A 15,091-nucleotide genomic window follows, 5' to 3' on the forward strand; every position below is an offset into this window, starting at 1 on the left:
GCACCGGGAGATACAGCCCGTGACACAGAGCCTGGCATGCTCCTAAACACACCAGAGGCATACTTATGGAAGCAGATGACGCTTTCCCAGGCCACGTCACAGTGGGAGCCATGAGCTGTCCCCACCATGAGCCCTACTCCTCAGGGAGATGCACATCCCTCTGACAGCCCCTGGACCAGTGACAAGGAGCTTCCCAGTGCCACAACCCTCCAGCAGCACTCACTGGGGTGAGGTGGATTGACCCCAGCCTCTTCAGCACAACAAAAAGGTGTCACCATGCCCAGTAACACATGCAGACACCATAAACTCTTCAAGTTGAAGTATGAAACACAGTGAGTGCAGGCACCTCTTTACCACGATAGTAATTGTGCCCTGTAGGACACAAGCACCTGGGCATCACTATCACCAGAGACACGCATTCACTCCGGCATTCAACAACACCCCTCGGCCAGAACAAAAGCAGCTCAGTGAATCTCCCAAGATAGAACTCCTTCGCAGCCCAGAAGGAAGGTGTTTTCCCAAGTGGAAAGCACCCGCTGGCGACGCATCACATACCTCGCACACACAAGCGAGCAGCGAGGGGCTGGCTGTTCCCACCTCCATTCCCCTGGCTTCCACAGCACCCTGCGCTGCAGCAAGAGCTTGGGATAAAAGCAGGGGCACATCCCAGGCTCCAGCCTGGGGTGCATGGGGACAGTTGCCACTCTCCCTCTGACAAAGGAGACCAGCAGCAGCACTGAGACATGAAGTGCAAGCTGCAGAGACCTTTGCCTCTCCTGCACCGCCTGCCTGCCACTCACAGAGCCCCAAAGGAAAGCCAGGAAGAGGGTCTGGAGTGGCCTCCAGCTTGCTCCAGTTATTTACCAATGCCCCAGCCAGGAGGACAAAGGCTGCACCATGGAAAGGGACTCCAGAGCCAAAGCAGATTAGCTGGAAAAACCTTCCTTAATCACATGGAGCAGGAGGTTTATTCATGGGCTTTAAAGGCCAGCGGGGACCAGGAGGAGCATCGTACATGCTCCCCACAGCTGCCCCAGCCTGGAGCACACCTCATGCAGGGGTCCCCCAGCTCTGACCCGCACCAACCTTTGCAGCCACAGCTCTGGCCTTTTTCAGCCCCTGGGAATAATTCCTACAAGGCCACAGCTCCCCATTGGATAGGGACTTGTTCCGTGTGCTCACCAGCAGCTTTCCCAAAGCTTCCAGAGGTTTTTCCAGCTCCCCATATTTGCAGCTGCAGTTTGTTTCTTTGCTTTCTTTACGCAGCTTTAATTGGCTTTAGTCGGTGCGTGGCCATTACAAAGCACTGGAGAGTGACTGGGACACGACACGGCCGGGAGGGAACAGGAGCAGGGGAATGTTTCACAACTGCTTCCAGAAGCCATAAAGCCAAAGCACTTGGAGCTGCCACAGCTGGAGCCGTGGTGGCCCCCTGAGCCCTGCATGGCATCCCCGCTGTGTGCTCACACCCCCTGCTAACTGCACCTGCTAAAGGGACATGGAAGGCTGGGCTCCCAGCCGAAATCCCACTGTGCATTGAGAGAGGGGAAAGAAAGCCAGGGCTCTGCTCTGCTCCCGGCTTGCTATGATCCCAAGGAAGTCCGCACCAGCTCCTCCTCCTGCCCCGCAGGAAGGCAAGGGGCAGAAGACAAGCATTCTGTCCCGCAGCACATCCAGAGCACTGACTCTGAGACACCCATCCCTGCTGCTCCAGCCCTGGCCATCCACAGCCCCAGCACCCTGGCTCCCCATGAGAACCCCATGGTCTCAGGCCCAGAGTCACCAACACCAGAGGAGCCACAACCATGCACTGAGCAGCACAAGCATGGCACAGGGGACGCAGCCATGTCACCAAGGAGCCACTCTGCAGCCTGCAGTGCCCGCTTACAGTGCTCTGTGCCTCCTGCCCCGAGCCGTGGTTTATAGGTAACCTCCAAGGGTGGGTAAATAATTCACTCTGCAGAAGGGGGTTAATGCCCATTTACTCTGCAGTACAAGGTATTAAAATAAAAAACCCTGTAGTCACTTCTGTCATGCTCCCTCTGCTAGCCCCACTTTTAATAGGTTACATAATGAAGCCATTCCTGGGCTATTAGCCCTCCTCAGCCTGGTCAATAATTTACTATAATGGCTTTTGGAATCAGCTCTTTGCCATATTCCTCCTCTTTTTTCTCTGTTTAATAAGCCTTGGCAAGCTGGGGCTGGATGTGACAGTGGGAACAGCCCTGAGGAGGGCTGTGGGACACAGTGGGGTCTCCCCACCGTGGACAGATGCGGTCCAGCTCCTCCTGTGAGAAGCTCCCATGCATGGATGGGTATAACAATATGAGTTCAAAGGGAGAGGACCTCTGCAGCCACACTACAGCCTCAAGACACATGCTGGAGACCCCCAAGCCCATGCTCCTTCTCTGGTGGCCATCCCTGCCCTGGTACAGAGCTGGCTCTTAGCTGGGGCAGGATGAACACCTTATCAAGCACCCTGCCCTTCTCCCTGCTCCCTGCCTATGCAGCATCCATTGATCCCTTTGCAGAACCCTGTTACCGGCCCATGCCAGGGAGACAGAGGCGAGTGGGTGCCTCTCAATGGGCCAACCGACAGGCCATGGAGAAGACCAGAGAAAAGGCAGCACCTCATCCAAACCCCAGCGCCCGCAGCGAGCTCCTACCTGCTTTAACACGGATGTTTGGGCTCCTGATTTTGCCAGCCGAGTTCTCCGCGGTGCAGAAGTAGTCGTTGTCGTGGATAAAGCTATTGAAGGCTGATGGCGAGAAGGGGTAGAGCTGCAAAGTCCCATTGGCATGGACATGCCGGATGTGGGGCACATCGTAGATGTCGTCGCCTGTGGCCAGGTACCACCGAAGGACGGCGCTGGGTGACCCTGCTGCCGGGCAGGGGATCACCACCCCCACTGTGCTGGAGAAGGTGACCTGCTGGATAGAGTCGTTCACAAAGTAGAGGCTGGTTCCAACATCTTCAGCGTGTGCTGTGGAGGAAGCAGAGGCCACAAAGGCACGGGGTTAGTGCAGAAATGGCCAATCCCACCGGCACAGAGATTACCCCCAGCACACCTGCCCCGAGCCCACCCCCTGGCCCCCACGTACAGCAGAGCAGAGAAGCATCAGTGCATGGGCTGGAAGCATAAAGGCCACCTTCACGGGCCAGCGCTCCTGCTGGCAGCACGGGTCAGGGATCTGTGCAAGCAAGGAAGGGTACCCAAGGTATCCCCCCAAGGCTTCTTCAGGTGGCTCTTAGCATGTGGTCCAACCGTGCCTCAGCACCCAGAGGCCTCAGGACACCCATGTGCAACAACAACAACAACCCAAGCACAACAAACCACTGATGTTCCTCCTGCAAACCCCAACGTCCCCCAACCCGGGGCAGCAGAACATCAATACCCCTGTGCCCCAGCAGCTCCCCAGCACAGCCCCAGGTGCCCGTCAGCAATGCAAACACATCCAGTGCAAGCCTTCCCTGAGCAGGGCACAGATCTTTCCTGCTACCCCATCATTGCTTCCAAAAGCTGCATCAGCTCTCAGGAGAGGGGCAGGAAAACTGGGATCAGTGCTGCTTCCCTTTGCCCAGAGGAGGGATGCTAAGTCCCAGTTCCCCTAAGCCCAAGCTTAGGCTCAAGGGCACACTCCAGGGCTGAGCCTGCAGCCACCCAGATGCCCGGGAGCATCTGTGACCACTGCAGGCAAGCACTTCCCTTGCTCAGTGTGAGGGAAGGGACCTCTTCACCCAACTCCTCCTGTTTCTCTTTCCCACTCTGCAGGACCACGAGCTCCCCCTTCACCACCAAAGCAAGACTGGCTCTAAATAAGGCTGAGGAGGCCCCCAGTCACTCGGATCCGGTTTCTTTTTATAGCCGCACTCTTTCCAAGTGGGCGGAAGGACAGGGATAGCAAAGCGGCCCTCGGCATGGGTATTAATAGCTCTGGCTGAGAACGCTGCTCGTGGTGCCGCAGAGCCAATAAGCTGATCACTACGGTGCCGCCGGTTCAAACCGAGTCACGGGGGACCCTCCGTGACCTCGATTCCTTAACTTGGGGAGGAGGGGATGGGAGCAGGAGGGAGAAGGAAAGCCTCATCCATACAGATAGCCTTGCTGCAGCTCCTCGCCCGAGGAGCAGCTGCTTGAGTGTCGCTACCCATGGCCACTCGCATCGCCACACCAGCCAGCTCCGCACCATCCTCAACCAGGTCAAGATGGGAAACCACCAAACACCTCACCCCTTCCCAGAGCAAAGTCTTCCCCATCCTTCTCCCAGCAGGACAACCAACCTTGTGCCTCTTCCAGCACCCACGAAACCAGAGGTGAGAGCATTTGGTTCTTGCACTCTGTGTACTCTGCACTGAATCATCACCTAAAATGACAGAGTTTGCTCCTTTGCCCAGGTCAGGGGCACTGCACAGCCAGAGACATCTGTGTGACGGATTAGTCGACTAGCGAGGTCCGGCGCTGCCACCACAACAGACAACAGATTTATAGGTCAAGAAAGCCTCTCCATATCTCCACACACACCAGTTCCCTGCACCCGGGCACCAGTACAAGCAGACAAAGCCATTCGTTTTTAACTCCCTCCCCGACAGCACCAGGGGAAGGATGGACCAGAGGAGCGAAGGGCTCCCGCTGAGCCAGGCTTTACAGAGCTCCGGGGCCATGGCACGGCCCCGCAGATGTCATTTGGTGACATCTCCAGGCTGGTTTGTCGCCATGAATCAGCATTTCCCTTCACCAGAGCAGCGCCGTGCTTCTCCCAAATACATGAAAAAGGAAGGCGCACGTTTGCAGTCAGAGGAAGGGAAACAAAGCAGCAGGGTGCAATGTGTGGTAGAGCCTGTCACCCCAGCAAAGCAGAAGGTCCTGGAGCCAGGGCAGACGGTGCCCATCCACTCGTTTCAGACTGGGAACATCCCACTGTGCTCAGCATCCATCCAGCTCTGCCCCAGCCTCCATCCAGCACCACCATCCCTGATCCCAGCCCATGGCTCCTGCTGTAATAGGGATCAGAGAGCATCCCCAGCCTGACAGGGAAACATCTCCTTCCCAAGCAGTGCCCAGGAAGGTCGAGAGATGGATGGGTGAGGGGCTGGAGAGTGGAAAAATACCTCATAAACAGGGGAATTCAGATTACCCATAAGGCTTTTTCAGGTCAAAGGGAGAACCAGATTTTTCATAGAAAATGGAAGTTATGGGATTGCCAATAGTTATGTGACAGACGCATGGAGTTAAATCCATATAATCTCCTTTACCATTTAGCATTGAGCACCATCCTAATTCCATGTTTCATAAAACTGTCTCCAAATCACTGGGAGAGATTAACATTTTAGAAATAGCACTGCAATATTTTTAACCCAGAAATCACTGCTCACATCTGGTCAGCTCTGCTGACCCTAACCTAGATATCGAGGGCATTAATGCCCATGAACCTGAAAAGGGGAGGCTGGAGGAGCCACAGCTTCTGCTGGGGAAACACAGCGCCGCAGGCGCACGGCACTGACCCTGCAGCCAGCACTGGGAGCCACCCCAAGCCCAGCACCCAGCCACACACTGCCTAGCTTGCTCTGAAAGGCAGGTATTTGAAGTTATCAGAGTGCAATCTTCTTAAATTGTAGTAAATTACAACCTAGAAGTATTGAAATATTAATATCTCTATCTGAGCTGGGAGAAGCAAGTCATTTTGCTATCACACCGTTAGAATATTTACTAGGACTTTCCAAACTCCATCACCTTCAGCAGCACTGCAAAGTGCTGTGCAGAAAGCACTTGTTTGCTCTAGGAGGGGGCTGTGGTAGAACAGCCATAAACTGACCCCAGGATCTGTCACCAAACCACCTATTTCTGAAGAGGCAGCTGAGGTGTAGCTGTGATTCCCACACAAGGAGCAGCACAGGCTGAAACCTCAGCCTGCCATCACCTCGCAGGTGAGTGCCCAGCATTGCAAACCCTCCTTTCTGCACAACCATAGCAGCAAAAAGCCCAGCGAAGGGGCTGAAGGAGTCACCAGGACTTGTCCAGCTGCAGGGATGCTGGGAAGAGCAGGCTAATTGCCACCTCACCAATCACTTATTATCCTCATTAAGGGTGGTTGACACCTGCCCTCTTCAAGGAGAAAGCCAGCCAAAGCTTGGCACACATTGCAGGGTGGGGGTTACAGGTAGCTGGCAAGTACCAATCCTTCCTCTCTGCTGCCTTAAGATACAACAGTAATTCCATCACATCCTGCCCCCACATTTGTAATGCTGGAGCAGTCTTTGGCCTTTCCTGGAACAAGCTTCCTTCAAGCTCTCATCTTCAGGACACTTAACAGCCTTTCTCCTAATGAAGGGAGTGACCTTAGAGCTGATGGAGCCAGAAGTGGCATCTCCATCACAAAGGGAAGAGGGAGAGAAGCAGCTAGCAAGGTGAGAAGCACACTGCTATCGCCCTTTCAAGCAGAGCTCAAGAGGAGCACACACCCTGCCAGGAGCATGCCACGGCCCCACGGATGCCACCCCACCACGGTGGCTTTCCAGCCCAAAGGGTTAAAGCCATGGCTACATCCCACCACCACAGGAGTCACAACCTTTGGGCAAAGCCCCTCTGGCCTGAGCACCATTGTCCTCACAGCCACCAACCAAAGAGGGAGCAAAGGAGAACGCTGCCTCTGGTCCCTCTGTGGGTAAGGGCACTGCTCACACAGGCTTGGAGTGCAAGCTGCCCGCTCCTTAATGCATCTGCATGGAAATTAAGGCCTGAACCACCTCCAGCTATTACGACAGCACCCAGCCTGAGCCTGTAACCCTTGCCTGGAACAAAAAAGCTCTCCCCACTGATTTGCTATGTACCAGGGGCAGGCAAAGGGATGCACCAGAAGCCGTGCACACCAGGCTTCCTACAGAGCCAATGGTCCATTGCACCTGGCACACCACAGCCCTCCCATTCGCTTTACAACACAGACGTGAGGATTTCCACCATGTGGCCAATGGGTATGAGACATGGGGGGCACGGATCAATAGAGCAGCCTCTGAAACCTCACCCACCTTCTCCTTTCCCCCTCCAAGTTGCGCTCGCTCCCTTGTCTCACGGAGACGCGCAGCCACAGCCCTTTCCAAGAGGCAGCAGCTGGGGCAGGCAGCAAGCGTTAGCAAGAGTCGGGAAATGGATTTCCTAAATATTTGGTACAGCTCTGCTGGCAAATGATGGCGGCGAGAGGCAGATTGCATGTGGCGGGGTTTGCTTCTTACAGATCCACAAGCAGGGAGAGGGGAACTCACAAAACCATGATTATGTAAAAAAGCTGTAGCTGGCTATAATCTAGATTGCAAAGACAAGAAACACTCTGCACGCAAACCTGCCACCATGTAAGTAAAGCACACATCACGACTGCAACGCCGCACACCTTCCTCCTTCGTGCCCTCCTCGGAAGTCACCCCTATTAGCAGTCCGCTGATCTGGGTGAGATGACTTCACGTTATCCAAGGCACAGCTCGGAACTCGGTGCTGCCATGTCAGAATTCCTGCCACAAAGAGAGGCTTCCAGTTTCGTTCTCGCACTCGGCTCATCAGCTGCTTCAGAGGACAGAGCACTCCTGGTCCCTGCACCCCATGACTACGCGGGCAGAGACCCAAGCACCATAGGAGAAAGGCGCCCGGTGCCATGGCTGCCCAACGCTAAGCCTGCAGCTCCCAGCTCCGGGAAGGGCTGCTCCATAGCACAGCCCTGGCACTCGCCACCCGCACCAGGCACAGCCTATCCCTCCAGAGAGCAAACACACCGAGAAATATTAGGGCTGCCTTATGGATTTTCTCATCCAAAAGCCGGAGCAGCCCTAGGTCCATGCAAGGTGCAGGTGAGGGCACTGGGCAAAGTGCCACCGTGGCTGCTTGTGCTGGGAAATGCTGGCTATCCGCAGGATAAACACACACCGGGCACGGCGAGGAGTTGAGCACTGCAGGCTTCTCCTCAGTGCATTTAATGAGGGTTCCATGTTTCATTTCAGAGACAAACGAGCACTGTGCCACACCGGGGGGCCGAGATTAAAACACGCAAGCTGCATCATTCACTGCACCCAGTACAGGAACATGATGTAAACGTAATGCCAATAGAAAGCAGGCAGCGGAGATCCAACACGAACACGCAGGGAGATGCTGTTCCGGCTCCAAGCCTCTCAATTTTGACCAGTATGCTCTTCATCGCACCGCTCGCCCCTTGCCTTCCCTCCTCCTCTGCCTGGCTACTCTTGTTCATTTCACCACACCATCTTCCTGCTCAACTCCTGCTTGCGTGCTTGCCAGCCACCTATTTCTGTTTGGTTTACAAGTGGGGGAAGAAATGAGCAGCTACAACCCATCAAGGGAATTCTCAACTTCAGTGGTCCCCTGGATCGAGCATTTATTTGCTTTCAGCTTCTACTTGTGCTCTTATTCTACAGCAGGAACGTGTTAAAAGGATGTGCTTCAGTGCCCAAAAATATTAAGTATCTGAAAGGTTTATCATGCATTAAGCAATTCATTTTTTTGTATCCTATTATTATAATGAAACTTCCATTGTATTGCTGTCCTCTCTTTGGACCCGTTTCACTTTAACACTTTGCATCACCAGGACCATTCAACACTGAAGACACATTCTATTTCTTTTAAAAAAAGAGAAAATGAGGCCAGGAGGAGTTGTGCTAATGGAGGCATTTAATTTGCTCTTCTCAGAAGAGATTGCTCTGTGGGAAGAGATCCCTTTTCCAAGAAGCTGGGGCTGAAAACATGCAAGAGCAATAAACCCAATGCAGCTCTTTATTATTTGGACTATAGGGGGGAAGAAATGGGAGCATCCTCGACGGTTATCTGCTTTCGGTGATGTTTCCTCCTTGTAGCACAGTCAAAAAATGCAAATGTAAGCAAAGCAGATGCTGGCACATTCAGCGCAGCAGATCCTAAACACAATAGCGATTTTGGGTAAAGCTCCCAAACGCAGCCGTGCTCCAGCTCAGCTAAAGCAGCTATTCCATAATTGGTAATTGATGGAAGAATTGATCACCACAACACACCGGACAGGACGCCCTAATAAGCCTCGACATATATTTGTCATTGGATTCACATGCAGATACATGGGTAACGCAATAGGCAGCACGAGAGAGCTCATCTCAGGAGGCAGCTCCGTCCCTTCCTTGCACTTTCCTCATTTCCCAAAATTTCCCCCTTGCTGCTCTCCAATGTCAGAAGGGATAATTAGGGCAAATGCCATTTCCCACCCGCCGAGCAGATCATTTCCCCAAAGGTGGGCACTTCCATGGCTGCATCTGCAGGTCGGGCCGGGCGCAAGGAGGCCATTTATTACAGGAACACAATTAAAAATTCCCGCAGATTCGGAAATGGGCAATTCCTTTATGTAACCTCCATCGATCGTGGCAACAATCGCACTGTGCTTTAACAACCCACGTTCCGTGCAGCTTGCGTTTTTAATTGCATCTACAGCAGAGGCTCGGTTTAGAGTATTACCTCTACGCGTTTGGAGAGCATTCGCTTAATCCCCAACTTTAATTTAATCTCTCATCTTTAAACGTGTGCCTGTCTCCTTGACACACTTGTTTCACGATCCCCCCCGTTCCTGATATAAATCTGATTTATGCCGAGGCGCTGGGTTACCCTTAACACGGCGTTCCTAGAGGGAAGGATGCAGGCTTTGAAGCACCGCTGGGTCTCGCCTGCCTTGCGGGATCGGGCTATTGCTCCAGGTCGCGCCGGGAGCGGGCACACAGGGCACGGCTCTTCCGTTCCGCCGGGGCCGGAACCTGTGCGGCATCCCGAGTCCGTGCCATCACCGGCTCCCCGGGGATGCGCCGAGCCGCGGCTCCGGGACCGCCCCGCTCCGCGCTGCCCGCTCCGAGCCCCGCCGCTCCGTCCGGGGCCAGCGCTCCGACAGCCGCGGAGCCCCTCTGCCGGCCGCCCCGGCGGGGCGCACCGAGCCCGGCGTCCCGAGCCCCGCTCCCGGAGCGCCCGCCGCGACCCGGCCGGTGCCCGGCGCCCCCCCTTCCGCAGCCCCGTCCGCGGGGGTGCACGTACCTTTCCGCAAAGAGTACAGCAGGAAAAAAGTTACCAGCCACATGCCATAAAGAGCACCTATGGCCCCGGGCTGCGGCGCAAGTGCGGGCGGTGCGGTGCCCCGGCGTACCGCGCTCGGTGCCGCCGCGCTGCCGGGCAGGGTGAGGTGCCCAGAGCCGAGCTCGCAGCCGCTCCTCCTCCCCTCTCCCGGCGAGTGGCGGCGGGCGGGTGGGCCGGGCTCCCGCGCACTCCCCGCCCCGCTCCCCGCAGGGCTGACGGGCGGCAGCGCCCACTGAGCGGGACCCCGCGGACGGGGCGCGACCGCACCGGACCCCCCTTCCTGCTGCTGCCGCTCCCCGGCAGCCAGCCCCGCCGTGGGCACCGCCGCTCCCGGCAGGGCTCGTCGTGTCCCCCCCCCCACCCCGGGGCTTAACGGGAGCCGGTCACGCTCGGCCAAGCCGAGCCCCCGGGGCTGGAGCACACGCAGCGGAGGCAGCAGCCGTCCCCTGCAGACCGCCTACGGGAGGGCGGCTCATCCCCGCGGGGAGCGTGTGCTGCCGGCGCAGCAGCCTGGATGCGCGTCGGGGCTCAGCCAGGACACAGGGCAGCTCTCCTCCTCCCCGAGTCTCCCGGGCGCTTTCCAGAGGACAGGAACGGGGCTTTCCCACCACGATCCCAAGCTGCTTCCACGGCACGGACACAAGCAGGATAGGGCCTAGGGACTTGATTACACATTCGTCCCTCGAGTCAGCAAACAACAAATAAACACTAGTTAATGCTTTACTTCGGGGGCGATTTATGTGAGGCTTAGCTCAAGCCTAGGATCTTACTCCCCAAGACAGTCACACCAGAGCCAGTTTGTCTGGACCATTAGAGCAGCTCAATGTGCTCTCTTGAAGTGATTATAAAGAGATTCTCTCTGCTTTCCAAAACAGCCTTTCCAATCCCAATTTGTTGGAAAATAAGCAAAGATTGAAGCAGTCTGATTTCAAGCAAAACAATAAGTAGAGAAACATTATGTACCGATTTTTCTTTTTTTTTTTTTTTAACAAAACAGCACTGTTTTGCTTCATTGGAAAACCATCACCACCCAGTTAAAGAATTAGGAACACGGCTCCTTGGCCATTTTCAACCCACATTGGTTCATTGCAATTCCTCACTCTTGGGAGTTCCCCGGAAGAACCAGAGAGCTCACCCCCACCACCGAGGTGGTACTTTCACAGTGTGGGGGAGCAGCTCCTGTTTTGCAGAGGAGGGACACAATCAAAGGACACAGAATCTGGCAGGACTACGCAAAGATCCTGCACACCCACCCCATGTCCCCATCCCCTCCCTATTCCAGGCCACCCACACCAGATACCCTCATTTTCATAAGCAGCAATCACCTAACCCATATACATGCACCTGCCCAGACATCAGTACCCAAAAGCCAACAGCAAAGGTGGGAGCAAACACTGCCCATGCTATGAGGGCCTGATGTACCGCATCTCTTCCTCCTCCTCTTCTCCAAAGAGATGCTTCCCCTTCCTCCATGCTGCCAGGCTCCATCGCTCCATCACCACCTCCTGTTCAGCCCATTCCCAGGCCACCCCAGCACTGTCACCACTCAGCATGTGGGTGTCCTGGCACACAGCCCTGCCACACGTGCTCCTCCCCAGCCCCACACTGTCACTGCTGCTCACTCGTACCCCCGGCCGGGCCATCAGCATCCCAAGAGGTGATGAAGCAGCAGCTGATGCACACCCGGTGCCCACACATAACATCCCTCTAGGAACTGAAGTGCATTTCAATCGCCACCTACATCCATATACAGATGTTAGCCGAAACATAGCAAGGAAATAGGTATTCAGGCGCATACCCAAGGCAACAAGCAGATCCTGGGCTCTGGGGAGCCCCAGGCACATGCCAGGCATCTGCCCCCTTTCCTCCCCAGCAGCTGCTGCAGGATGGCAGCACAGGCCAGGCTGCTAGCAGGGATCTTCCTGCCACCAAAACTGCTACAGCATTTCACTCCCCAGCACGCTGTGTGTTGGGCTCAGGTGCAGTTCTACCCTCCTACACTCGGGAGTGAATGAAAGCGGGGTGCGGGGGCTGGCGGGGCACTCACTGGCACAGCGCCCGCAGAGCCTCACAGATCTGTTGGAGGCACATGTGCAGGGGAGTAAACGCTACTCACCAGCTCATTTTTAGCTCCCTTGGCTGCTCAGCATCTCCTGTGAGCTTCCTCATCAGCCCTAGCTCAGAGCATCAGCCTCTACCGAGAGCACTAACCTCCCCCTGCCAAAAGCGCCTTCATCAGGACAGGGCAGCATCAGCTGGCGAGATGAGAAGCAGCACCAAGAGAGGCAACCAAACGCCGTCAGGCTGAACCACCAGCCCCAGGTCACGCTCAGAGAGCCACGGCACGCCCGAGCTGCTTGTGCCCTCCATCACAGCCCCGTTTGCCCCTCCATTGACTGTTCAGCCCGGAAGCACAAGCGGGTCCGGCAGCAGAGGGCAGGCAGCCAGGCGCTTCCTGGGGACCATTTAGGGCCATCAGCCTCCCGGCATTTGAATAGGCACAGGAAGCGTTTGTCCATCGCCTTTGCGTGAGCGACCCCGTGCACAGGCTGGGGGGCGCCCCGGCTTCGTGCGGCTCTGATTGGGAAGGGCTGAAAGCCATCACGTTAATTGTTTGGGCAGCAATGACTTGCACTTGTGGCTCCCAGAAAGCAAGGGCAGCCCTAACGCTGGGAGATGCGCGTCTCACTGACCCGCTAACAGCGAGCGAGCAACCGGCCGGAGCAGCAGCAAGCCCAGCTGCAGAGGGGAAGCTCCTACTAAGGAATTCCTGCCCTGGCCCAAACACTACAACATACACCGGGGAAACTCCAGCTACACAAACCTGTGTGCAGCCCTAAGCCCCAACAGACTTCCCCCCTGGGGAGAAGGGCCTCCCTGCCCTTCAGCATGCACAGCAGGGTCCTTCCCGCAAAAGCCGTGCCCAAGGACAAAGGGGGAGAGGTCGAGCGCTGCCACAACCCCCCTGACCCAGCCAGCCTCCTTTCACCTCCCCCTCCCTGCATTCGGTTTGGCTCCAGGCACCATTTACCCTCGGACCCAGGACTCCCCAGAGTTCTGGGGTTGCAGGGGTGCCCCATGCTCACAATACCCTGTTTACCAGCCAGATGCTTTCCCTAAGGATAGCTCTTTCACCAATGTGCAAAAACCACTTTCCATACAAGCACACAGCAGGTCCCTGGGGAGAGCAGCCAAAGGAGGGGCCTGAGAGGCACCCCTCAGCTACTATGATCACTTGCAGGCCAAGGCTTTGCTATGTGCCAGCACAGAGGCACTGCAGAGGGGCACACAGCACTGTGGGGAACAGCTCTCACCCCAGCATCCCTCCAGCCAGTGCATGCCTGGCCTCCCACCGGTCCTAACCCCATGTCCTCAGCCACCCTCCCAGACAAATCCCCCGGAGGAAGCAGTCATTAAAACAAGAGGGCTACTTACCCTGCGGAGCCGATTGCCTCGAAGCGCTTCCCACACATCCAAAGCTTCACCCCACAGGACCTTGCAGGAAGCAGATCCATCCTCCCATGACCCCTGATCAAGCCCCCTGCTCCACAGAGGGCACAGCACCAGAGTTATCGTCCATAACAATCCCCAACTCCACAGAGCCACTTCTGCAGCCCAGCACTAGAAGGTGAGGGAAGAAGAAGGTGGTAATTGCAGGCTGGGCTGCAGCTGGGCTCAGCAATTATCACACCACCAGGCACACCTGGCTGTGAAAGGGCTGTTCCCTTCGGCGCCCGTCTCCCTGGACACAGTCACCCCCAGCAACATCAACACAGACCAGTTCCATCCCATTCCTGCACCCTTCTCAGCCCAGCCAAGGGGCAGCACCCCAAATCTGGCCCTGTACGGGTGCTGCCCGAGCGGTGACAGGAGTAAGGTGCCCTAGCTCGCCTGTGGACATGTCGCAGCCTTCCCGCATCTGTGCCTCAGTTTCCCCAGTAGCAGAAGGAACCGGTTGCCACATGGGGCAGCGGGAGGATAAATGTCCTGGAGGTGGCAGGAGGCTGGTACCCAGGTGAAGGGGGCGGGCAGCCCCCGGCCAGGCAGATGCCAACAGGTTGATGTGCCCCAAAACACGATCCCACTTAAATCCCCTGGGTTCGAGCAGCTTCAAGGGTTCCCATAAGGGACCCCCCAGGGCCGGGGCCTCCCGAGGCGGCAGCAGCAGGACCGGGGCCTCCCGAGGCGGCAGCAGCAGGACCGGGGCCTCCCGAGCCGGCAGCAGCAGGACCGGCAGCCGGGATGCTGCGGGACCCGCCGCGCTCCGCTTCCCGGGAAAAGCTGCTCCCAGGCGAGAAGCTGGATCTGTGCTTCCCTCCAGTGGTGCAGCGCGGTAGTGCGGAGCGGGCCGCGACTCGGCTGCTCCCGGAGCCTTCATCCCGCGGCCACCGAGGGATGCGCTCACTCGGCATCACTGCGGCCGTCCATCTACCTCAGTGTGAACGCTCAGTGCCTGACAGCCGCCGCTCTGGGGCGTGTGCGACATGGAAATGAGGGCTCAAGCGTTATTTACTCGGGCTGCGAGGGTAATTGAGGAGCGCGGAGCGCTGCTGTTTTGGCAGACGTGGCTGCTGATGGATGCGCTGCCTTTTCGGGAGCAGAACAAAGGGAGAAGGAGGCGTGTGGCTGGCTCCCCGCCAGCCCGGCCCCATCTCTCCACGTCGTCAAGTGTTCCTCTTTGGCTCCATTAGTCACCATTTGCTGCTCTCCTGTTTTAACTAATGAGGAGACATTTTGCATTCACGTTTCCTCTGGGGCCAAACGCATCCCTGGCATCGTGGAGATGGCGGAGCAGCGCTGGCGGGCTCCAGCGGCCTCCCTGCTCCTCCTGTTCCTCATCTCCTCCTGTTCAGTCATGGATTAAGCACAAGAAAGGCCAAGGCACAGCCAGCCAGAGCCCCTCTCCCTTGCACCTGTCTGTCCAGAGACTGGCAAAGCAAACGGGGAATAGCCAGTGCCAAAGGGAAGCTGTTCAGAACTGGAATTCTTCCCAGAGGAAAAGGACACTCCAG

General features: G+C 56.6%; 1 protein-coding gene across 1 annotated transcript in view; it reads right to left on the reverse strand.

The window, feature by feature from the left end:
- DSCAML1 (DS cell adhesion molecule like 1) overlaps positions 1-10,246 on the reverse strand; it is a 93,858-nt gene extending 83,612 nt beyond the window's left edge. Inside the window, exons 1-2 of the mRNA XM_057432018.1 lie at positions 10,041-10,246; positions 2,667-2,984 (exon numbers count right to left, since the gene is read on the reverse strand). Coding sequence (XP_057288001.1) covers positions 2,667-2,984; positions 10,041-10,083 — 361 coding nt within the window. The 5' untranslated portion in view covers positions 10,084-10,246. The remainder of the gene's footprint in view (positions 1-2,666; positions 2,985-10,040) is intronic.
- Positions 10,247-15,091: the final 4,845 nt, after the last annotated feature.

Source organism: Pezoporus wallicus, unplaced genomic scaffold (genome assembly GCF_028554395.1).
Source record: "Pezoporus wallicus isolate ANWC-B61680 ecotype Strahan unplaced genomic scaffold, APGP_CSIRO_Pwel_v1 scaffold_8769, whole genome shotgun sequence".
NCBI lineage: Eukaryota > Metazoa > Chordata > Aves > Psittaciformes > Psittacidae > Pezoporus > Pezoporus wallicus.